Genomic DNA, 20,399 nt, shown 5'->3' with positions numbered 1-20,399 from the left:
GTATACACCACTCAACAGGTGCCTCCTCGATTCCTGACACGGAAACGTCTATTGTGGAAAACTTGTCCATCTGGGCTTTGCAATATAAACTGTTCACCAAGCCTCAGGTCTTGTAACGTGTGACCTTTCAACGCATTACTTAAAGGGATATGCGCGTTTAACGCTAACAGCGCCCACCAATCATCTCCTCGCTGTATGTAATGGAATTTCTTCACATTCGTGCCTGGGACTGTCCCAGCAATTATCCATCTGCCATACAAAACATGATTTGCATCAGATTTTCTTTTGAAAATCGCAGTCTCCAGACAGAACCTACAGTGTCCTCTCATTCACACAGAATTTCACACAGATTCAGTAAACTGTTAACTCCTTAAGCTTATTATCTCCTGGTGCTTGCTAAAAAAAACCCTATCTATGTTTTCTGGTTGATACTTGACCGTATTGGGGGCTAAAAATTCTCCTGGCTTGTCCTAAAATGTAAAATGCCTATGGCTTGCGGACCCGTACTGACTGCACTTCGCTAACTCAATGTACAGGCCGCACCTAGACCGTATCTCTCCATCTGCCTCTTTCTCTGGTTGCTATTCACTTATTCTCTTAATATACGCTGTTACTGTGTGCCCACGTCTCAACAATTTTACTTCATTATCACTTTGCTAGCAATATCTATGCCGACTGCACTGCGCTAGTTCGATACATAGACTGCGTGCCGTTGTTATAAGAGGTCCCCGCTCAGTGTTTGAACTTGCGTGTCCTAAACTGACGTGACGTCATCAGTTGATAGGCATCAAACCCATGGGAACCTTGATAAGAAGGTTAATTATTTAGTGGTCTGGCCAATATGACCCTCCTGGTCATCTTAACTCACTAAATCTCTACGTACTCAGTATGAGATGGCACTTCTCTGTAGTTATAATAAACCTATATATACCAGAGAGCAAATCCAATTAACTATAGGCAGGCTAATATGACCCAAATTTTCTTATTAGCCCAGTAAGAATCTTTTCCCTTAGCTAAACCTGCTGAGCCTTGTATACTCAGAGATCTTATTTATCAACCAGAAGACTAGAGCTATCATTAATATGCAGGCTAATGTAATCCGTACTACCTCAAAGTTCTTTAGCACCATTAGAGGGCAGTTTGTGCGTATCAGACAGGATAGAAGGTGGATAGACCTATCCTGTCTGTAACCGGCGTTTTAACACCGTAATAGTACCTCTAGCACTCTCCAAGAGGACGTACGCAGCCTTCTTTATGCGTATGCCGCCAGAGACGTGTCCTCACATGAATCCTGGCAAGCCAGTTATCATGGAGAGACGCTCCCAAGGGGCAAAAACACAGTAAAGAATTCCTAGTACCCTCAAGGTTGGTTCAATCATTCATGCGCAATCATACGTAGCAGCTTTTAGGTTTCTCCCTCCAGCATACGTATTATGTATTACAAGGATATTCTACGGTTCTTAGCGCTGGTATGTAAGAAGACGGACTATACTGTACCCCAAGAGCCAGTTCAGAACATGTAGCAGAGAGGAGACACAGAAGTATGTAAGAATCAATGGCTCTTACCTTCACCGGTGATTTTGGTCTGTGTGTCCTCTCTAGGCCTCATCAGTCTGCGGGTGCCGGATCTCAGGATACTGGGGTCTTCTGTTGTGACCAGCCCGCCCAATGGGACGCCACTGATGAGTTTATGATTTGATGCTTATCTCTCAATGGGAGATCGATATGCTGGAAGGTTGCCAGATTTTGGTCTGAGGCCTACTCGAGTAGCGGAGAACAAACACACACAGAGACAGGGTATGTATCTGTAGGATGTTCCCCATTTCCTGATTTAATTAGGTAGCTTATATGCTCATTTGAGTAGGCGGTAACATTACATCATCACATTTCATTGGACAATTGATCATTCAACAGTAAGCATAAATGGTTTTAACCAATCATATTCATATTCGTTAACCAATCAGATTGTACTCGGCTGGTAATCATTAGTATTTGTGCAGACGTGATGGAAGCTTTAGTAGGTCTTGTGTAAATTACACAAGACCCCAATATCATTCTCATTAATCCATCCTCATGACGGTTATAGCTCCATTAGCCTCATTAACCTGCCATACTAAGTGTTCATAGCCCCAGTATCTACCTAACATGTGGACGTGTAGTTTCAATGTCCAACTGGGTGGAGTAAGTCATTTATCCATCATGTACAATTTCTTATGAAGAATAAGGTTATAGGTAATTATCATCGTGAGACAGCATTTTCATATACAGAGTATACATGTAAGACCCCAGAAATACATTAATACTAAAAGGACATATAGAATTCCCTGTTATATCTTTATAGAATCTTCATTTCTCTCTCTGTTCTTTTTTTTTCCGCTCTGTTGTTTATTTCTTCCCCTCTTTCTTTCTCTCTTGTTTTCTAAATTGTTTAACAACAATTTTTTACTGTATTAAAGGGAATCTGTCACCTCATTTTTGGAATATCAGCTGCGGCCACCGCCATCAGGGGGCTTATCTACAGCATTCTGTAATGCTGTAGATAAGCCCCCAATGTAACCTGAAAGATAAGAAAAAAGAGTTATGCTATACTCACCCAGGAGGGGGTCCGGTCTTGGTCAGATGGGTGTCGCGGTCCGGCGCCTCCCATCTTGTAGCGGTGATGTCCTCGTCTTTGCTTCCCATCGCAGCTCCGGCGCAGGCGTACATTACCTGCCCTGTTGAGGGCAGAGTAAAGTACTGCAGTGCGCCTGCGCCAGAGTCGCGACAGTAAGTAAAGAAGAGAACGTCATTGCTAGAAGATGGGAGGCGCCGGACCAGACCGTGCCACTCATCGGACCAGAACCGGACCCGGACCACCCCTGGGTGAGTATAATATAACTCATTTTTCTTATCTTTCAGGTTACATCGGGGCTTATCTACAGCATTACAGAATGCTGTAGATAAGCCCCTGATGTCAGTTCCGGCAGCTGATAGGCGAAAAATAGGGTGACAGATTCCCTTTAAGTTTGAAAGGAATGCGGCCCGCCAGCTTAAATTTTTTTTATGTGCGGCCCATTTACTCTACCGAGTTTGAGACCCCTGCTTCAGTTGGAATATGAAAACCTATCTATTCAGGAAAGCTTACAGCCTGCAATGATCCCCGCTGCCCCCTCACCACTACTGGAGCTACCGCCTCACCATCACAGGAGCTGCTGAAACCCCCCAACCTACTGTCTCCTTCCCCACCATCCTGTAGAATGTAAGCCCGAAAGGGCAGGGTCCTCTCTCCCCTCTATATCAGTCTGTGATTGTTTACTGTAAGTGATATCTGTAATTTGTATGTAACCCCTTCTCATGTACAGCACCATGGAACCGATGGTGCTTTATAAATATATAATAATAATAATAATTTGTATTTTCATATATCATCATAGGGGCCAAAAGCCCTAAAATTACATATACACATGATATTCCTTGATGCATAGATTGATATTTCACTTGGAAAGATGGTAGATTTCTTCTTTTTTGTATATCTAAATTTATTAGTCATGCATATCATTTCCTTCTCCCCTACAAGGTTGTTCACAAGAAACAACCAAAATTAAAGTTCTCATTCAAACCATAAGGCTACTTGCACACGCTGCGGAATGGGGTGCGAATTTGGCCGCGCGGATTTTGTAAAATCAGCAGGTAAATCTGCAGGTCAAAAGACCTGCGGTTTTACCTGCGGATTGCTCTGCGGTTTTGCCCTGCGGTTTTTCATCTCCACAATGGAGGAGATGGCAAACCGCAGCGGAATCTGCAGAAAGAATTGACATGTCAAAAAAAACTGCCGCGGACCCGCAGCGGCCAAATCCGCTGTGGAACCACAGCAGAATCCGCAGCGTGTGCACACACCCTAAGGGTTAACCATATTAAGTCTAAAGATCCACTCGCTTTCTTTCTTTAAGTGTATCGAATCTAAAGGCCCCTTTACATTTAGCGATGCACCAGCGATCCCGACCACGATACGACCCGGTCAGGATCGCTGGTGCATCGCTAAATGGTCGCAGATCTCACAGCGATGCAGCAGCGATACAGCGGTCGTTACTTACAGTACCTTTCAGATGTGGCGATCCTGACGTCCTCCCGTCTGCGTCCACGCGTCGCTCGTCGGCGCCAGCAGGAAGCCCAGCAGGAAGCGCCCGACGAGAAATGGAGCTGTGCGATCAGTGACAGACAGCGGGGGAGCTGGTCGGAGGTAAGTATCACACATAGCGATATCGCTGCTGTGTCACCAAATCGGTGATGCTTTAGCGATATTGCTAGCGATATCACTATGTGTAAAACCCCCTTAAATCTTCTCCTCTGATATCCAGTTTGATTTGGCAAATTGCTCATCCCTGGAGTTCTTTCCAGCATAACCCATGCTTCTTTCTGAAATGTTTAGAGATAAGGGTAGGATTGAATACTTTATTCTATTCATGGCTGGTCTGTTTGTCTTTATCAAAATTGACTATACTCCTAATATGTTCTCTTATACGAGTTTTCAGATCTCTCATTGATTTACCTACATATCTTCTTAACCTCTACATGACCTGAGGTATTTTCGTTTTTGAGTTTTTGTTTTTTTATCCCCTTCTTCCCAGAGCCATGACTTTTTTATTTTTCAGTCAAAATGACCATGTGAGAGCTTGTTTTTTACAGGACAAGTGATACTTTTGAACAACACCATTGGTTTTAAAATATTATGTACTGGAAAACGGGAAAAAAATTCCAAGTGCGGTGAAATTGCAAAAAAAATGCAATTCCAAAGTTATTGTTTTTTTTACCATGTTCTCTAAATGTTAAATGGCACCATTTTCCGAGACCTGTAGGGTCTCCTTTTTTCGGGATCTTGGGTTGAGTGAGGGCTTTTTTAAGTGTGCCGAGCTGATATTTTTATTGATACCATTTTGGTGTAGATACAATCTTTTGATCACCCGTTATTACATTTTATTACAATGTAGCGGCGATCAAAAAAACGTAATTCTGTGGTTTTGAATTTTTTTCTTGTTACACTGATAAGCGATTGGGTTATTTCTTTTTTTATATTGATACTAGATGGTGGCCCGATTCTAATGTATCGGGCATTCTAGAATATATATGCAGTTTATTTTTGAAGATTTAAGAATAATGCAATAATGCACCCCCCAATCCTGATATGTATGGTTCTCTCACCCCCAATCCTGATATGCATGCTACCCCTCAACCCCCTATCCTGGTGTGCATGGTCCTCTCACCCCCCAATCCTGGCATGCATGGTCTCCTCACCCTCCTTTCCTGGTATGCATGGTCCCCTCACCCCCCTTTCTTGGTATGCATGGTCCCCTCACCCCCCCTTTCGTGGCATGCATGGTCCCCTCACCCTCCAATCCTGGTATGCATGGTCCCCTCACCCCCCTTTCTTGGTATGCATGGTCCCCACACCCCCCAATCCTGGTATGCATGGTCCCCTCAACCCCCTATCCTGGTATGCATGGTCCCCTCACCCCCCAATACTGGTATGCATGGTCCCCTCACCCCTCAATCCTGGTATGCATGGTCCCTTCACCCCCCAATCCTGGTATGCATGGTCCCCTCACCCCCCTTTCCTGGCATGTATGGTCCCCTCACCCCCCAATCCTGGTATGCATGGTCCCCTCACCCCCCAATCCTTGTATGCATGGTCCCCTCACCCCCCAATCCTGGTATGCATGGTATCCTCACCCCCCTTTCTTGGTATGCATGGTCCCCTCACCCCCCAATCCTGGTATGCATAGTCCCCTCACCCCCCAATCCTGGTATGCATGGTCCCCTCACCCCCCAATCCTGGTGCGCATGGTCCCCTCCACCCCCTATCCTGGTATGCATGGTCACCTCACCCCCCAATCCTGGTATGCATGGTCCCCTCACCCCCCAATCCTGGTATGCATGGTCCCCTCACCCCCCAATCCTGGTATGCATGGCATCCTCACCCCCCTTTCCTGGTATGCATGGTCCCCTCACCCCCCAATCCTGGTATGCATGGTCCCCTCACCTCCCAATCCTGGTATGCATGGTGTTGTGAGTTCATTTTCCCCTTCACCGTCGATGTCTGATGAACTCCTTCTTCTGGTGAAGGAAGGTAGTGAGGCTGATTACCAAACACCTGATCTGGTAGATGATGACTGGGTAACAGGAAATTCTGACTGGATATTCTGACTGGATATAAGGCAGCCGACGCCCTTCTGAGTCGCTGGTGATTTCTCTGCTGGATTCTTGGAGACCAGTCAGATTCCTGCTTCCCAAAGATAAGTTTTTGCTCTGCTATTGAACTTATTAGTTTTGTTTTGTTTACCTTGTTTTTTGGAGTTCAGCCATCCCCGGTCGGTGCTGAGTTCCATTTTTGTCTCTGTTCAGTTTGTCTCTTTGCTCTGTCTTCAGAATTTACCTGAGTGCTGATATAGTCTTTTTGAAGTCCTAGCGACTTCAGGGCCTGTTTTTCCTATCAGACGGTTGGGACATTTTTTGGTAGGGTTTTTTTACGGATTTCAGACAGCAGCTTTTCTATCCTGTCCTTTTTAGTTAGCTTGGGCCCCATCGTTTGCTCAACCTATCTTTCTATCTGTGTTAGTGTTTTCATCTTGCTTCACCATCATTATATGTTGGGGGCTGCCTATTGCTTTGGGGTCTGCTCTGGGGCAGTTTAGATTTCCCCTTTCTTTCTTTAGGCCTATTTAGTTCTCCGGCTGTGATCGAGGGGTCTAGGGCATCGTAGGAACCCCCACGGCTACTGTTAGTTGTTGTGGATAGGATCAGGGGTCTGCAATCCGATAGCTACCAACCTCTCCGGTTTTCTGGACTTAGCTTGTATTTTTGTTTTTTCCTCCTTCGGTGACTCATTCATAACAGAATCACCAGCCATACCGCCGATCCTAGGGTACTCAATAGCAGGAAAGAATTGTAAAAAAAAAAAAAAAAAAAAAAGTTTGTCAGAATATTTTTTTTTTGTGTATATTTTTTCCTCTATGTCTCTGAGGCCGTAGGGGGAATTTTTTTTTTCTTTCTCAATGGAGATGAAGCAATTGTCTGATCGTGTGGAGCAGCTCACTGCTGAAGTGCGGGGAATTTCCACCTATCTTGCTCATTCACATGCTGCTGAACCAAAGATTCCTACTCCTGATGTGTTTTTTGGGGATCGGTCTAAATTTTTGAATTTTAAGAATAATTGTAAATTATTTTTTGCCTTGAAGTCTAACTCGTCGAGGAGCTTCGCGCAGCAGGTTAAAATTGTCATCTCCTTGCTGCGCGGCGATCCCCAGGATTGGGCGTTTTCTTTGAAACCTGATGATCCTATTCTTACTAATGTGATCGCATTTTTTCAAGCCTTGGGGTTGTTGTATGATGAACCTAATGCTATTGATCAGGCTGAAAAGGCCCTGTTGGCATTGAGCCAGGGTCGGGATTCTGCAGAGTTGTACTGTCAAAAATTCCAAAAGTGGGCGGTCCTTACTACCTGGAATGATGGTGCCTTGGCAGCTCTCTTTCGGAAGGGTTTGTCAGAAACCGTAAAAGATACTATGGTGGGATTTCCTGTTCCCTCTGGTCTTGACGATTCTATGTCATTAGCCATTCAGGTTGATTGGCGTTTGCGTGAACGCAAAACCGTACGAGAGGTGTTGCCACCTGTTGAACAAATGTCTGAACCTATGCAATGTGATAGAGTTTTGTCTAGGACGCAACGTCAGGAGTTCAGAAGGCGTAATAAGCTGTGTTTCTTCTGTGGTGATGCCTCGCATATTATTTCTGTCTGCCCTAAATGAGAGAAACGTTTTGCACACACATTTGCTGTGGGTGGTGTTCAACCTAAGTTTCTTCTGGCAATTACTCTGATCTGCTTCCTGTCCACATTTTCCGCTAAGGCTTTTGTGGATTCGGGAGCAGCTCTGAACCTGATGGACTTGGATTTTGCTAAACGTTGTGGATTTCCTATGACACCTCTGCGGACGCCTATCCCTTTGAGGGGTATTGATGCTACTCCTTTGGCGAAGAATAAACCTCAGTTTTGGACCCAGGTGGTAATGTGGGTCGCCCCAGACCATCAAGAGAATTGCAGATTTTTGGTGTTGCATAATTTGCATGATACCATTGTTCTGGGGTTTCCCTGGTTGCAAATCCATAATCCAGTTTTGGATTGGAAATCTGTGTCTGTGGTGAGTTGGGGTTGTCGGTGTGCCCTTAGTGATGCTCCTGTTTTCTCCACCTCTCCCCAGTCGCATGATGTTCCTGACTATTTGGCTGATTATTTTGATGTATTTAGTGAGAATGAGTCTGCGTCTTTGCCTCCTCATAGGAGTTATGACTGTGCAATTGAGCTGAGCCCTGGGTGTAAATTTCCCAAGGGTCGACTTTTCAATTTATCTGTACCCGAACACGAGGCTATGCGATCCTATATTAAGGAGTCGTTGGAGAAGGGTCATATTATACCATCCTCTTCACCCTTAGGTGCTGGTTTTTTTTTCGTGGCTAAGAAAGATAGGTCATTAAGGCCTTGTATTGACTATTGTTCCCTCAACAAAATTACTGTTAAATATCAGTATCCGTTACCCCTGATTTCTGATCTATTCTCCAGAGTTAAAGGTGCTTGCTGGCTTACAAAGCTTGACCTCAGGGGGGCGTATAATCTTATTCGCATTAAGCATGAGGATGAATGGAAGATGGCGTTTAATACTCCGGAGGGACATTTTGAGTACCTGGTGATGCCTTTTGGGCTCACTAATGCCCCTTCTGTCTTCCAGTGCTTCATGAATAGTGTTGAGCATTCCGATACCGCAAGTATCGGGTATCGGCCGATACTTGCTGTATCGGAATTCCGATACCGACTTCCGATATTTTTTCAATATCGGAAGTCGGCATCGGAATCGGAAGTTCAAAGTTGATTGACAGCCTGACGTCATCATGATGCGCGGTGTGTGCGCATCATGATGCGCCGTCATTTCGGGCCTTCCGGGGGTCTCTGCCGGCCTGCCGGGGGGCTGTGCCGGCCTGCCGGGGGGCTGTGTGGACTGCCCGGGGTCTGTACCGGCCTGCCGGGGGGCTGTGCCGGCCTGCCGGTGGTCTGTGCACCCTGTGGGGGTCTGTACCGGCCTGCCGGGGGGCTGTGCCGGCCTGCCGGTGGTCTGTGCACCCTGTGGGGGTCTGTACCGGCCTGCCGGGGGGCTGTGCCGGCCTGCCGGGGGGCTGTGCTGATGTCCGGGGGTCTGTGCAAGCATCGTCCGATGGGACTACAAGTCCCATCTGGCGATGCCTGCTACCATGACAGTGATTGACACATTAGCCAATGATGGGACAGTAGTAGTCCCATCATCCGGCTAATGTGTTAAATGTTAAAAAAAAAAAAAAAAAAAAAAAAAAGTCCCTAGTCTCACTTTATGCCATTGCTGCGTGGGAATTTCCCACACAGCAATGGCATAAAGTGAGACTAGGGACTTTTTTTTTTTAAGTGGCGGAGGAATACAGTGCGGAAGGATACCTACCTTCCGTCATTGGATTTCTGCAGCCCGTAGAGAACGGCAGCAACAGCTGATGCTGCAGTTCTCTACCCAAGATCGTCGTGGGACACACTCGTGGACTGCTTCGGATCGTGGGTGAGTATTTTTGTGGTTTGTTATGTTAATATTTATTCCGTAAAAGACAATGGCTTCGGGGAACAATGTGACAAGTATTGGTAAGTATGTTACTCTATGTTATATGTACTGTATGTCTATGTATGTATTGTATGAATGTATTGTATGTAGTATGTATGTAGTATATATGTGGTATGTATGTAGCATCTAGTATGTATGTAGTATGTATGTAGCATGCATGTAGTATATATGTAGTATGTATGTAGCATGTAGTATGTATGTAGCATGCATGTAGTATATATGTAGTATGTATGTAGCATGTAGTATGTATGTAGCATGCATGTAGTATGTATGTAGTATGTATGTAGTATATATGTAGTATGTATGTAGCATGTAGTATGTATGTAGCATGCATGTAGTATATATGTAGTATGTATGTAGCATGTAGTATGTATGTAGTATGTATGTAGTATGTATGTGGTATGTATGTAGTATATATGTAGTATGTATGTAGCATGTAGTATGTATGTAGCATGCATGTAGTATATATGTAGTATGTATGTAGCATGTAGTATGTATGTAGCATATATGTAGTATGTATGTAGTATGTATGTAGCATGCATGTAGTATATATGTAGTATGTATGTAGCATATATGTAGTATGTATGTAGCATGTAGTATATATGTAGTATGCATGTTGCATGCATGTAGTATATATGTAGTATGTATGTTGCATGTAGTATGTATGTAGTATGTATGTTGCATGTAGTATATATGTAGTATGAATGTAGCATGTATGTAGTATGTAGTATGAATGTAGCATGTATGTAGTATGCATGTTGTATGTATGTAGCATGTAATTTTTTTTCTTTTTTTTTACATTCAACACATTAGCCGGATGATGGGACTACTACTGTCCCATCATTGGCTAATGTGTCAATCACTGTCATGGTAGCAGGCATCGCCCGATGGGACTTGTAGTCCCATCGGACGATGCCTGCACAGACCCCCGAAGCCTGCACAGCCCCCCGGCAGGCCGACACAGCCCACCGGAGCCTGCACAGCCCCCCTGGCAGGCCGGCACAGCCCCCCGGCAGGCCGGCACAGACCACCGGAGCCTGCACAGACCCCCTGGCAGGCCGGCACAGCCCCCCGAAAGGCCCGTACAGACCCCAGAGAGGCTGTACAAGGGAAAAACAGGATTTTTCTTATTCCGATACCGGAAGTCCCATAGACTTGAATGGGACTTCCGGTATCGGAATCGGCGATACCGATACTTTTTTTTAAGATCGGCCGATCCATTCCGATCCGATACTTTGAAGTATCGGACGGTATCGCTCAACTCTATTCATGAATGATATTTTCTGAGACTTGGTGGATAAATTTTTGATCATCTATCTGGATGATATTTTGATCTTTTCCAAGGATTGGGACTCTCATGTGAAACATGTTCGGACTGTGTTCCGGATTTTGAGGGAGAATTCCCTGTATGTCAAGGGATCGAAATGCCTTTTTGGTGTACAGAGGATTTCATTTTTGGGATTTATTTTGTCTCCGTCAACTATTGAAATGGACCCGGCCAAGGTACAGGCCATTTATGATTGGGTTCAGCCCACTTCTTTGAAGGCCCTCCAGAAATTTTTGGGTTTTGCTAATTTTTATTGTAAATTTAAAGCTAATTTTTCTGGTATTGCCAAACCATTGACTGATTTGACTAAGAAGGGTGCTGATGTGCTGAATTGGTCTCTGGAGGCTGTTTCTTCCTTTCAGGAGCTGAAGCGAAGGTTCACTTCTGCTCCGGTTTTGCGGCAACCTGATGTCTCACTCACGTTTCAGGTAGAGGTGGACGCTTCTGAGATTGGTGCAGGAGCTGTTTTGTCCCAAAAAGATCCTGTAAGGCTGGTTTCACATTAGCGCTTTTGTGCGCAGCGCATCGGGCGCACCAGTGCGCATGCGCACTGCGCACCTATATTTTACATGATGTGCGCATGGTCTTGCGCATATTTGCGCTTTCGTGCGCATGCGTTTTTTTGTCTTTTGCGCCAGGCGCGTCAGACGCAACATGTTGCATTTTGGTTCCGCCCTGTCTCGTTAAAACAACGCATGCGCACGGAATGCGCACGGAATGCGCAAAAACACCACATTGGAGCCTATGGGAGCGCAATACTTGCGCATGGTCTTGCGTTTTTATGCGCATGCGTTTTTTACATAAACATGACTGAAATTTGGTCTAGACAGTAAAAAAAAAAAATTGAACCAAGGTGATAAAATGGTGTGGGCACTGGGATTCCACAATACTTTAAGGATTGCTCACTAGTGGACACACAGCACAAGCTGCACCAATGTAAGTATGAAAAACCTAATGTCTGGCTGAAATTTCAATACATTTCTATGTACTTATGTCTCTTTTTTTTTTTATTGCAGCATGTCTTCATCTGGTGAAGAATATGTCCCCGGGACAGGGCAAGAGGCAGAAGAAGTGAGTACTATGCTTCCGTATGGATTTGAAAAAATAAACACATGTGATTAATTTTTTTGGTTTAATTTTCAGAGCTCATCCTCCATCACGCCACCACCACCGGAGGAACGGCAGGAGCAGCAAGGCCAAGTGCGGGCGGGTAGACGTGATGTAAGTACAGACGGACTGTTTTTTTTTTTTTTTTACTTATTTTCTAGTCTGGTTTTTTTTTTTTTTTTTTTTTTTTGGTATTTTTTAGTTTTTTTTTTAAAAATTTTCATGGTTGTTTTTTTCGATGTTTGTTGTTTTTTTTCCATTTATTTCCATTTAAAACAAATAATTTTTTCATGGATTGTTTATCAATATCTAGGGCTCAAAGTGTGTATGTGTGTGTTTGTGTGTGTGTGTGTGTATGTTTGTTTGTTTGGGTATATGGGCACGGGACTATGGGATGGAGGATATACACTCACTGGCCACTTTATTAGGTACACCATGCTAGTAAGGGGTTGGACCCCCTTTTGCCTTCAGAACTGCCTCAATTCTTCGTGGCAGAGATTCAACAAGGTGCTGGAAGCATTACTCAGAGATTTTGGACCATATTGACATGATGGCATCACACAGTTGGCGCAGATTTGTCGGCTGCACATCCCTGATGCGAATCTCCCGTTCCACCACATCCCAAAGATGCTCTATTGGATTGAGATCTGGTGACTGAGGAGGCCATTTGAGTACAGTAAACTCATTGTCATGTTCAAGAAACCAATCTGAGATGATTCGAGCTTTATGACATGGCGCATTATCCTGCTGAAAGTAGCCATCAGATGTTGGGTACATTGTGGTCATAAAGGGATGGACATGGTCAGCAACAATACTCAGGTAGGCTGTGGCGTTGCAACGATGCTCAATTGGTACCAAGGGGCCCAAAGAGTGCCCAGAAAAAATTCCCCACACCATGACACCACCACCACCAGCCTGAACCGTTGATACAAGGCAGGATGGATCCATGCTTTCATGTTGTTTACGCCAAATTCTGACCCTACCATCCGAATGTCGCAGCAGAAATCGAGACTCATCAGACCAGGCAACGTTTTTCCAATCTTCTACTGTCCAATTTCGATGAGCTTGTGCAAATTGTAGCCTCAGTTTCCTGTTCTTAGCTGAGAGGAGTGGTACCCAGTGTGGTCTTCTGCTGCTGTAGCCCATCTGCCTCAAAGTTCGACGCACTGTGCGTTCAGAGATGCTCTTCTGCCTACCTTGGTTGTAACGGGTGGCAATTTGAGTCACTGTTGCCTTTCTATCAGCTCGAACCAGTCTGCCCATTCTCCTCTGACCTCTGGCATCAACATGGCATTTCCGGCCACAGAACTGCCGCTCACTGGATTTTTTTTCTTTTTCGGACCATTCTCTGTAAACCCTAGAGATGGTTGTGCGTGAAAATCCCAGTAGATCAGCAGTTTCTGAAATTCTCAGACCAGCCCTTCTGGCACCAACAATCATGCCACGTTCAAAGGCACTCAAATCACCTTTCTTCCCCATACTGATGCTCGGTTTGAACTGCAGGAGATTGTCTTGACCATGTCTACATGCCTAAATGCACTGAGTTGCCGCCATGTGATTGGCTGATTAGAAATTAAGTCTTAACACACAGTTGGACAGGTGTACCTAATAAAGTGGCCAGTGAGTGTATATGATGGGTATATGGGCATGGGATAGAGGATATGTATGATGGTATATGGGCACGGGACTATGGGATGGCGAACATGTATCATGTGTATATGGGCACAGGCATATGAGATGGCGAATATGTATGATGGGTATATGGGCACAGGACTATGGGATGGAGGATATGTATGATGGAATATGGGCACGGGACTATGGGATGGAGGATATATATGATGGGTATATGGGCATGGGATGGAGGATATGTATGATGGTATATGGGCACGGGACTATGGGATGGCGAACATGTATCATGTGTATATGGGCACAGGCATATGAGATGGCGAATATGTATGATGGGTATATGGGCACAGGACTATGGGATGGAGGATATGTATGATGGAATATGGGCACGGGACTATGGGATGGAGGATATATATGATGGGTATATGGGCATGGGATGGAGGATATGTATGATGGTATATGGGCACGGGACTATGGGATGGCGAATATGTATGATGGGTATATGGGCACAGGCATATGGGATGGCGAATATGTATGATGGGTATATGGGCACAGGACTATGGGATGGAGGATATGTATGATGGAATATGGGCACGGGACTATGGGATGGAGGATAATTTTAAATTTATATAACTAACCACAGTTAGTTACTATGCCCGGGCAGCGCCGGGCTCTTCAGCTAGTTATCGATATTTTTTTTTTTAAAATCTTTCAAAGATTAATGTTTGTCTTTCTTTTCTAGGCTCCACAGCGGGAGGAGGACCTCGCCCTGGACAACGACGAGCTCATCCGTCTAGTCCAGGAGCGAGTCCCGTTGTGGGACACCCGTCACCAACTGCACTCGGACAACATGGTGATCCGGCGGCTCTGGAACGAGGTGGCCGCATCGCTGATGGATGGCTGGGACAACGCCTCTCCCCGGGTCCGCAAGGATTTTCGTAAGTATTTAAATGCAGTGTGATGCAGCAGTGATCTTGGCCGGGATCACCCAACTGTGTGTGATGCTATTAACTCCATGGAGTTTCTATCATCACACACAGTTGGATGATCACAGCCTCCAGTGCATAGTCTTACTTTTTTTCTTTTTTTTTTTTTTTTCCATCACAGTGAACAAAGTCAGAACCCGTTGGCGCTCGATGAAGGACCGCTTCAACAGGGATATCCGTCAGGAGAATAAGGTTTGCAGTGGTGCTGCGGCAAGGACCGGCACGAAGTACCGATACCATCGTGCCTTGGCATTTTTAAGACCGGTCCTTGCCTCCCGAACGTAAGTATTTTCTAGTTGTATTGTGTTTTATTCTGTGCTTTTCTATTCCACAGGAGTTGGCGATTGTTAATTTATGGTAGTAATTTCTTTCTTTTCTTTTCACAGCACCTGGAGCAGCACCCTGCAACCTGGTCCCGAAGCGGTCCTTCATCAAGCTGCCCCGGACCCCTCCCAGCCATCCATCAGCGAGGAAGCACCTTGCAGGTCTGCACCACAGTCATCTGGAGACCAGGAAGCTGGTCGCTCAGGTGTTCCCCTGTCCCAGGTCTCTGCCACTGGTTTTGCGGGCACTTCCCGCCAGCAGCGGCAGAGGACCTTGGACAGGCCTCTCATGCCCGAGTTCGTTGAATTGAGCTCGGTCTTTCAGAGTAGCCTCAAGGCACTCTCCGATAGACTTGAGAGTGGTTTCCTCCTTTTGGACCAACGCTACAAGTCTATCGAGGGTCGCCTTGAGCGCCTGGAAGTCGACCTCGCCAGACCAGCGCATCATTTTTATACCCAAATAGCTTGGGACACGGCGGAACACCTTACCCCTGACCTCCAGTTGACTGTCATGCAGGCCTGCAACAATGCTTTTATGCAGGCTATGCAGCAGAGTAGGATTATGCAGCAGTCAGTGGTGGCATTTCCACCGGTGCCACCACTGACTCGTTTTACAGCATTACCTACTTCTGCTGCATATCACTGCACAGCCACCACACTTCCAAGCCTCGCCGGACACCAATATACCGCCCCAAGTCCGAGTGCAGCTGGACACTTACCCGCCAACACCATGCCAAGCGCTGCTCCTGCCTGGCCCACCACTGCTGCCGCCACCACCACTGGATGGCCCGTCGTCACCACCCCTGCCTTGAGCGCCGCAACCACCACCACCAGCGGGAGGACCACCCCGGTATGGACCGCCACAGCCACCACGCCTGCATGGACCGCCACCACCACCACCACCACCTCGGAGCAGCATCAGCTGGGGGACCCGCATTCAATATTTACGGCCCCTGCCAGGACATCCACCACCTCCAGCATGCCACAGCTGGAACAAGATCCTGGCAGGTGGTCAACAAGTGCCAGGCGGTCCCCCAGCTCCAGCCAGTCCCCAGCCTCCAGGCGTTCCAGAGGCTCAAGGCAGTCCAGAGGCTCAAGGCGGTCCAGAGGCTCAAGGCGGTCCCCGGGGTCTAGCCAGTCCTCAGGCTCAAGCGAGGACAGCAGGAAGACGACGGGCCACCGTCCTAAAAAAACAAAGAGGAGGACTCTTACCCTCCCTCCTCCCTCACCTCCCACTTCACAACTTTCCTTGCCTCAGCTCCCTTCCCCCACTTCTTTGGTTCCTCCTTCCCCTAGAACCCCTTACTCCACCCAAAGCCGTTCCTCATCCCTCCACACCCCCCAGTTTCCAGCAACTAAAAAATAATTTAAATAAATGTTATATTTTTTTTTCAAAATAATGTTTGGTTATTGTGTCTTTCGCCGCCTGCACACACTGCGCCCTACACTATGGTTTGTTTTTCTTTACTTTATACCGGATGGTCAGCCATCCAACTCTGAAAGGGATACTATATTTCTTTTTTTTTTTTTTATATATATATATATATATATATATATATAAATAAAACAAAAATGAAATATAGTATCCCTTTCAGAGTTGGATGGCTGACCATCCGGTAGAAAGTAAAGAAAGGGAAACCACCAAAAAAAAAAAAAAATTTATATATATATATATATATATATATATATAAAAATAAATATATATATATATATATATATATATATAAATATATAAATATATAAATATATATATATATAAATATATATATATAAATATATATATATATAAATATATAAATATATAATATATATTTATATAAATATATATTTATATTTATATATATATATTTATATAGATATATATTTATATAAATATATATATATATATAGATATATATATATATATATTTATATATATATATATATATTTATATATATATATTTATATATATATAAATATATTTATATATATATAAATATATTTATATATATATATATATATATATATATATATTTATATATATATATTTATATATATATATATATATATATTTATATATATATATATATATATTTATATATTTATATATATATATTTATATATATATATATATATATATATATTTATATATATTTATATATATATATATATATATATATATATATATATATACACTCACTGGCCACTTTATTAGGTACACCATGCTAGTAAGGGGTTGGACCCCCTTTTGCCTTCAGAACTGCCTCAATTCTTCGTGGCAGAGATTCAACAAGGTGCTGGAAGCATTCCTCAGAGATTTTGGACCATATTGACATGATGGCATCACACAGTTGGCGCAGATTTGTCGGCTGCACATCCCTGATGCGAATCTCCCGTTCCACCACATCCCAAAGATGCTCTATTGGATTGAGATCTGGTGACTGAGGAGGCCATTTGAGTACAGTGAACTCATTGTCATGTTCAAGAAACCAATCTGAGATGATTCGAGCTTTATGACATGGCGCATTATCCTGCTGAAAGTAGCCATCAGATGTTGGGTACATTGTGGTCATAAAGGGATGGACATGGTCAGCAACAATACTCAGGTAGGCTGTGGCGTTGCAACGATGCTCAATTGGTACCAAGGGGCCCAAGGAGTGCCAAGAAAAAATTCCCCACACCATGACACCACCACCACCAGCCTGAACCGTTGATACAAGGCAGGATGGATCCATGCTTTCATGTTGTTTACGCCAAATTCTGACCCTACCATCCGAATGTCGCAGCAGAAATCGAGACTCATCAGACCAGGCAACGTTTTTCCAATCTTCTACTGTCCAATTTCGATGAGCTTGTGCAAATTGTAGCCTCAGTTTCCTGTTCTTAGCTGAGAGGAGTGGTACCCAGTGTGGTCTTCTGCTGCTGTAGCCCATCTGCCTCAAAGTTCGACGCACTGTGCGTTCAGAGATGCTCTTCTGCCTACCTTGGTTGTAACGGGTGGCAATTTGAGTCACTGTTGCCTTTCTATCAGCTCGAACCAGTCTGCCCATTCTCCTCTGACCTCTGGCATCAACAAGGCATTTCCGGCCACAGAACTGCCGCTCACTGGATTTTTTTTCTTTTTCGGACCATTCTCTGTAAACCCTAGAGATGGTTGTGCATGAAAATCCCAGTAGATCAGCAGTTTCTGAAATACTCAGACCAGCCCTTCTGGCACCAACAATCATGCCACGTTCAAAGGCACTCAAATCACCTTTCTTCCCCATACTGATGCTCGGTTTGAACTGCAGGAGATTGTCTTGACCATGTCTACATGCCTAAATGCACTGAGTTGCCGCCATGTGATTGGCTGATTAGAAATTAAGTCTTAACACACAGTTGGACAGGTGTACCTAATAAAGTGGCCAGTGAGTGTATATATATATAAATATATATATATATATATATATATATAAATATATATATATATATATATATATATATAAATATATATATATATATATATATATAAATATATATATATATATAAATATATATATATATATATATATTTATATATATATATATATATATATATTTATATATATATATATATATTTTTTTTTTATGGTGGTTTCCCTTTCTTCAATTTAACCTGAGCAGATGAGTAGTGGAGTTTATTAAGACACAGTACACTGGGTACAGGTATAAAAAACCATGTATTTTATTTTTAACAAACAACAAAACTATTAAACCATTTGATCCTGCCATGCTACACGACCAACATCGGATAAAAAGTAGTCCGCAAATTGGTCCCTCATTTGGGCAACTTCGACTGAGGACCGAAGAGGGTGCTGAGTAAAATCTGGCAAAGGGTTGGCAGCAGGCTCATCCATGTCAAAGTTCGGCCGCTCCTTTGCCATAACAAAATTGTGGAGAACCACGCATGCCTTCACGACCTCATCAACTGTTTCCATTTTGAGATTGATGGCGGTGCTGAGAATTCGCCATCTGGACACTAGAATGCCAAAGGCGCACTCTACAGTCCTGCGAGCCCTCGTAAGCCTGTAGTTGAAAATTTTCTTGCGGTGGTCCAAGTCACGGCTGGAGTACGGCTTCAGCAGGTTTGGGCACATCTGAAATGCCTCATCCCCAACCACTACAAATGGCAGTGGTGGAGTTTGGGTTTGGGGAAGAGGCCGTGCCAGTGGAAAATTGAAATGGTTGCCGTACAACCTCCAGCCCATATCAGAGTTCTTAAAAGTCTGTGAATCGTTGCCCCGTCCGAATGCCCCTATGTCCACCGCCACAAACCGGCAGTCTGCATCCGCAATGGCCATTAGGACTGTGGAAAAGTACTTCTTGTAGTTGTAGTACTCGGAGCCACTTCTTGCGGGTTTTGTGATGCGGATGTGCTTCCCGTCCACCGCTCCTAGGCAGTTCGGGAAATTGCAGACTGCCCAGAATTTCTCCGATATTTGAAGCCACTTTTCGGCAGTGGGCAATGGCAGAAACTCCGGACACAGAACATCCCACAGAGCCCTGCAGGTGTCGGCAACAATCCCAGATAAAGTTGAGATTCCCAGCCGGTACTGGAAATGCAGGGATGAAAGACTCTCTCCAGTTGCCAGGAACCTGCCAAACATAAAAAGAAAAAATAATTATATTTCTGTCTTGGGTATTACTAAAAACACTGAAAATAAAAAAGCACATGGCCTAACTATTTTGCATGTTTTTTTAATACAACATAGCAAAAAAACATTTTATAAAGGCTTGGGATTAGTACATGCCAGAAGAAAAACCATTATGCAAAAAAGCAATTTCACAAAAATAATGTTAAAAATCAATAGCCAAAAAAAACCTAATTTTTTGGACCAAAAAAAAAAATAAATAAAAAGCCAAAAAAATTATGCAAACATAACAACATACATACCGTAAGGTGACAAGGAGCCTTTCTTCGGGAGGAATGGCACGCCGGAGCTGAGTGTCCCTTCTCCGGATGTTTCCTTCAACCATACCCAGCAAGTCAAGGAAGCTTTCCTGGGACATCCGTGTATAGTCAGCAAATTTCTCCGGGTTTTCCTGTAGCTCGCTGTACAGCGTGTGATATGCTCCACGGCTTGGCCGGAGTTCGATTATTGGATGCCTCCAAAACCTACGCCGCTGCCGTCTCTGCTGTCTCTCCCTCTCCCTTTCTTGCTGGCAACAAAAGACATACGCCTGAGACAGCGCAATGTCAAGATCCAGCTTGAAGCGGAAATTATCCAGACGCAAGTCCATCTTGACACCGGAAACAGCAGCAAAATCTGATGAATTCAGCAGTACAGGGTCTATAAAACATTCCAATGAAACACGCCCACTGGTGACCCATTGGTGGTCAAAGATTTTGCTATTGTGAAATGTCAC

The 20,399-nt window shown here is 44.3% G+C and overlaps 1 protein-coding gene across 1 annotated transcript; it reads left to right on the top strand.

Moving 5' to 3' along the window:
• Positions 1-14,588: 14,588 nt before the first annotated feature.
• On the top strand, positions 14,589-16,400 carry LOC141047827 (uncharacterized). The gene is made up of 2 exons (XM_073543150.1): positions 14,589-14,992; positions 15,098-16,400. Exons 1-2 carry the CDS (start codon positions 14,676-14,678, stop codon positions 16,398-16,400), a joined length of 1,620 nt encoding a protein of 539 aa, XP_073399251.1. The 5' UTR covers positions 14,589-14,675.
• The last annotated feature ends 3,999 nt before the right edge of the window (positions 16,401-20,399 follow it).

The sequence above is a fragment of the Dendrobates tinctorius genome, unplaced genomic scaffold, assembly GCF_039654945.1.
Source record: "Dendrobates tinctorius isolate UK_male_01 unplaced genomic scaffold, ASM3965494v1 ptg000129l, whole genome shotgun sequence".
Taxonomy (NCBI): domain Eukaryota; kingdom Metazoa; phylum Chordata; class Amphibia; order Anura; family Dendrobatidae; genus Dendrobates; species Dendrobates tinctorius.
This window is presented reverse-complemented; position numbering and strand designations above follow the sequence as displayed.

What these genes read in the sequence shown, in the direction of transcription:
- LOC141047827 (XM_073543150.1), top strand. Translation starts at nt 14,676, where the DNA reads ATGCAGTGTGATGCAGCAGTGATCTTGGCCGGGATCACCCAACTGTGT. An exon ending in CCGGTCCTTGCCTCCCGAAC is followed by an intron (nt 14,993 to 15,097) that starts GTAAGTATTTTC and finishes TTCTTTTCACAG; the next exon opens with CACCTGGAGCAGCACCCTGC.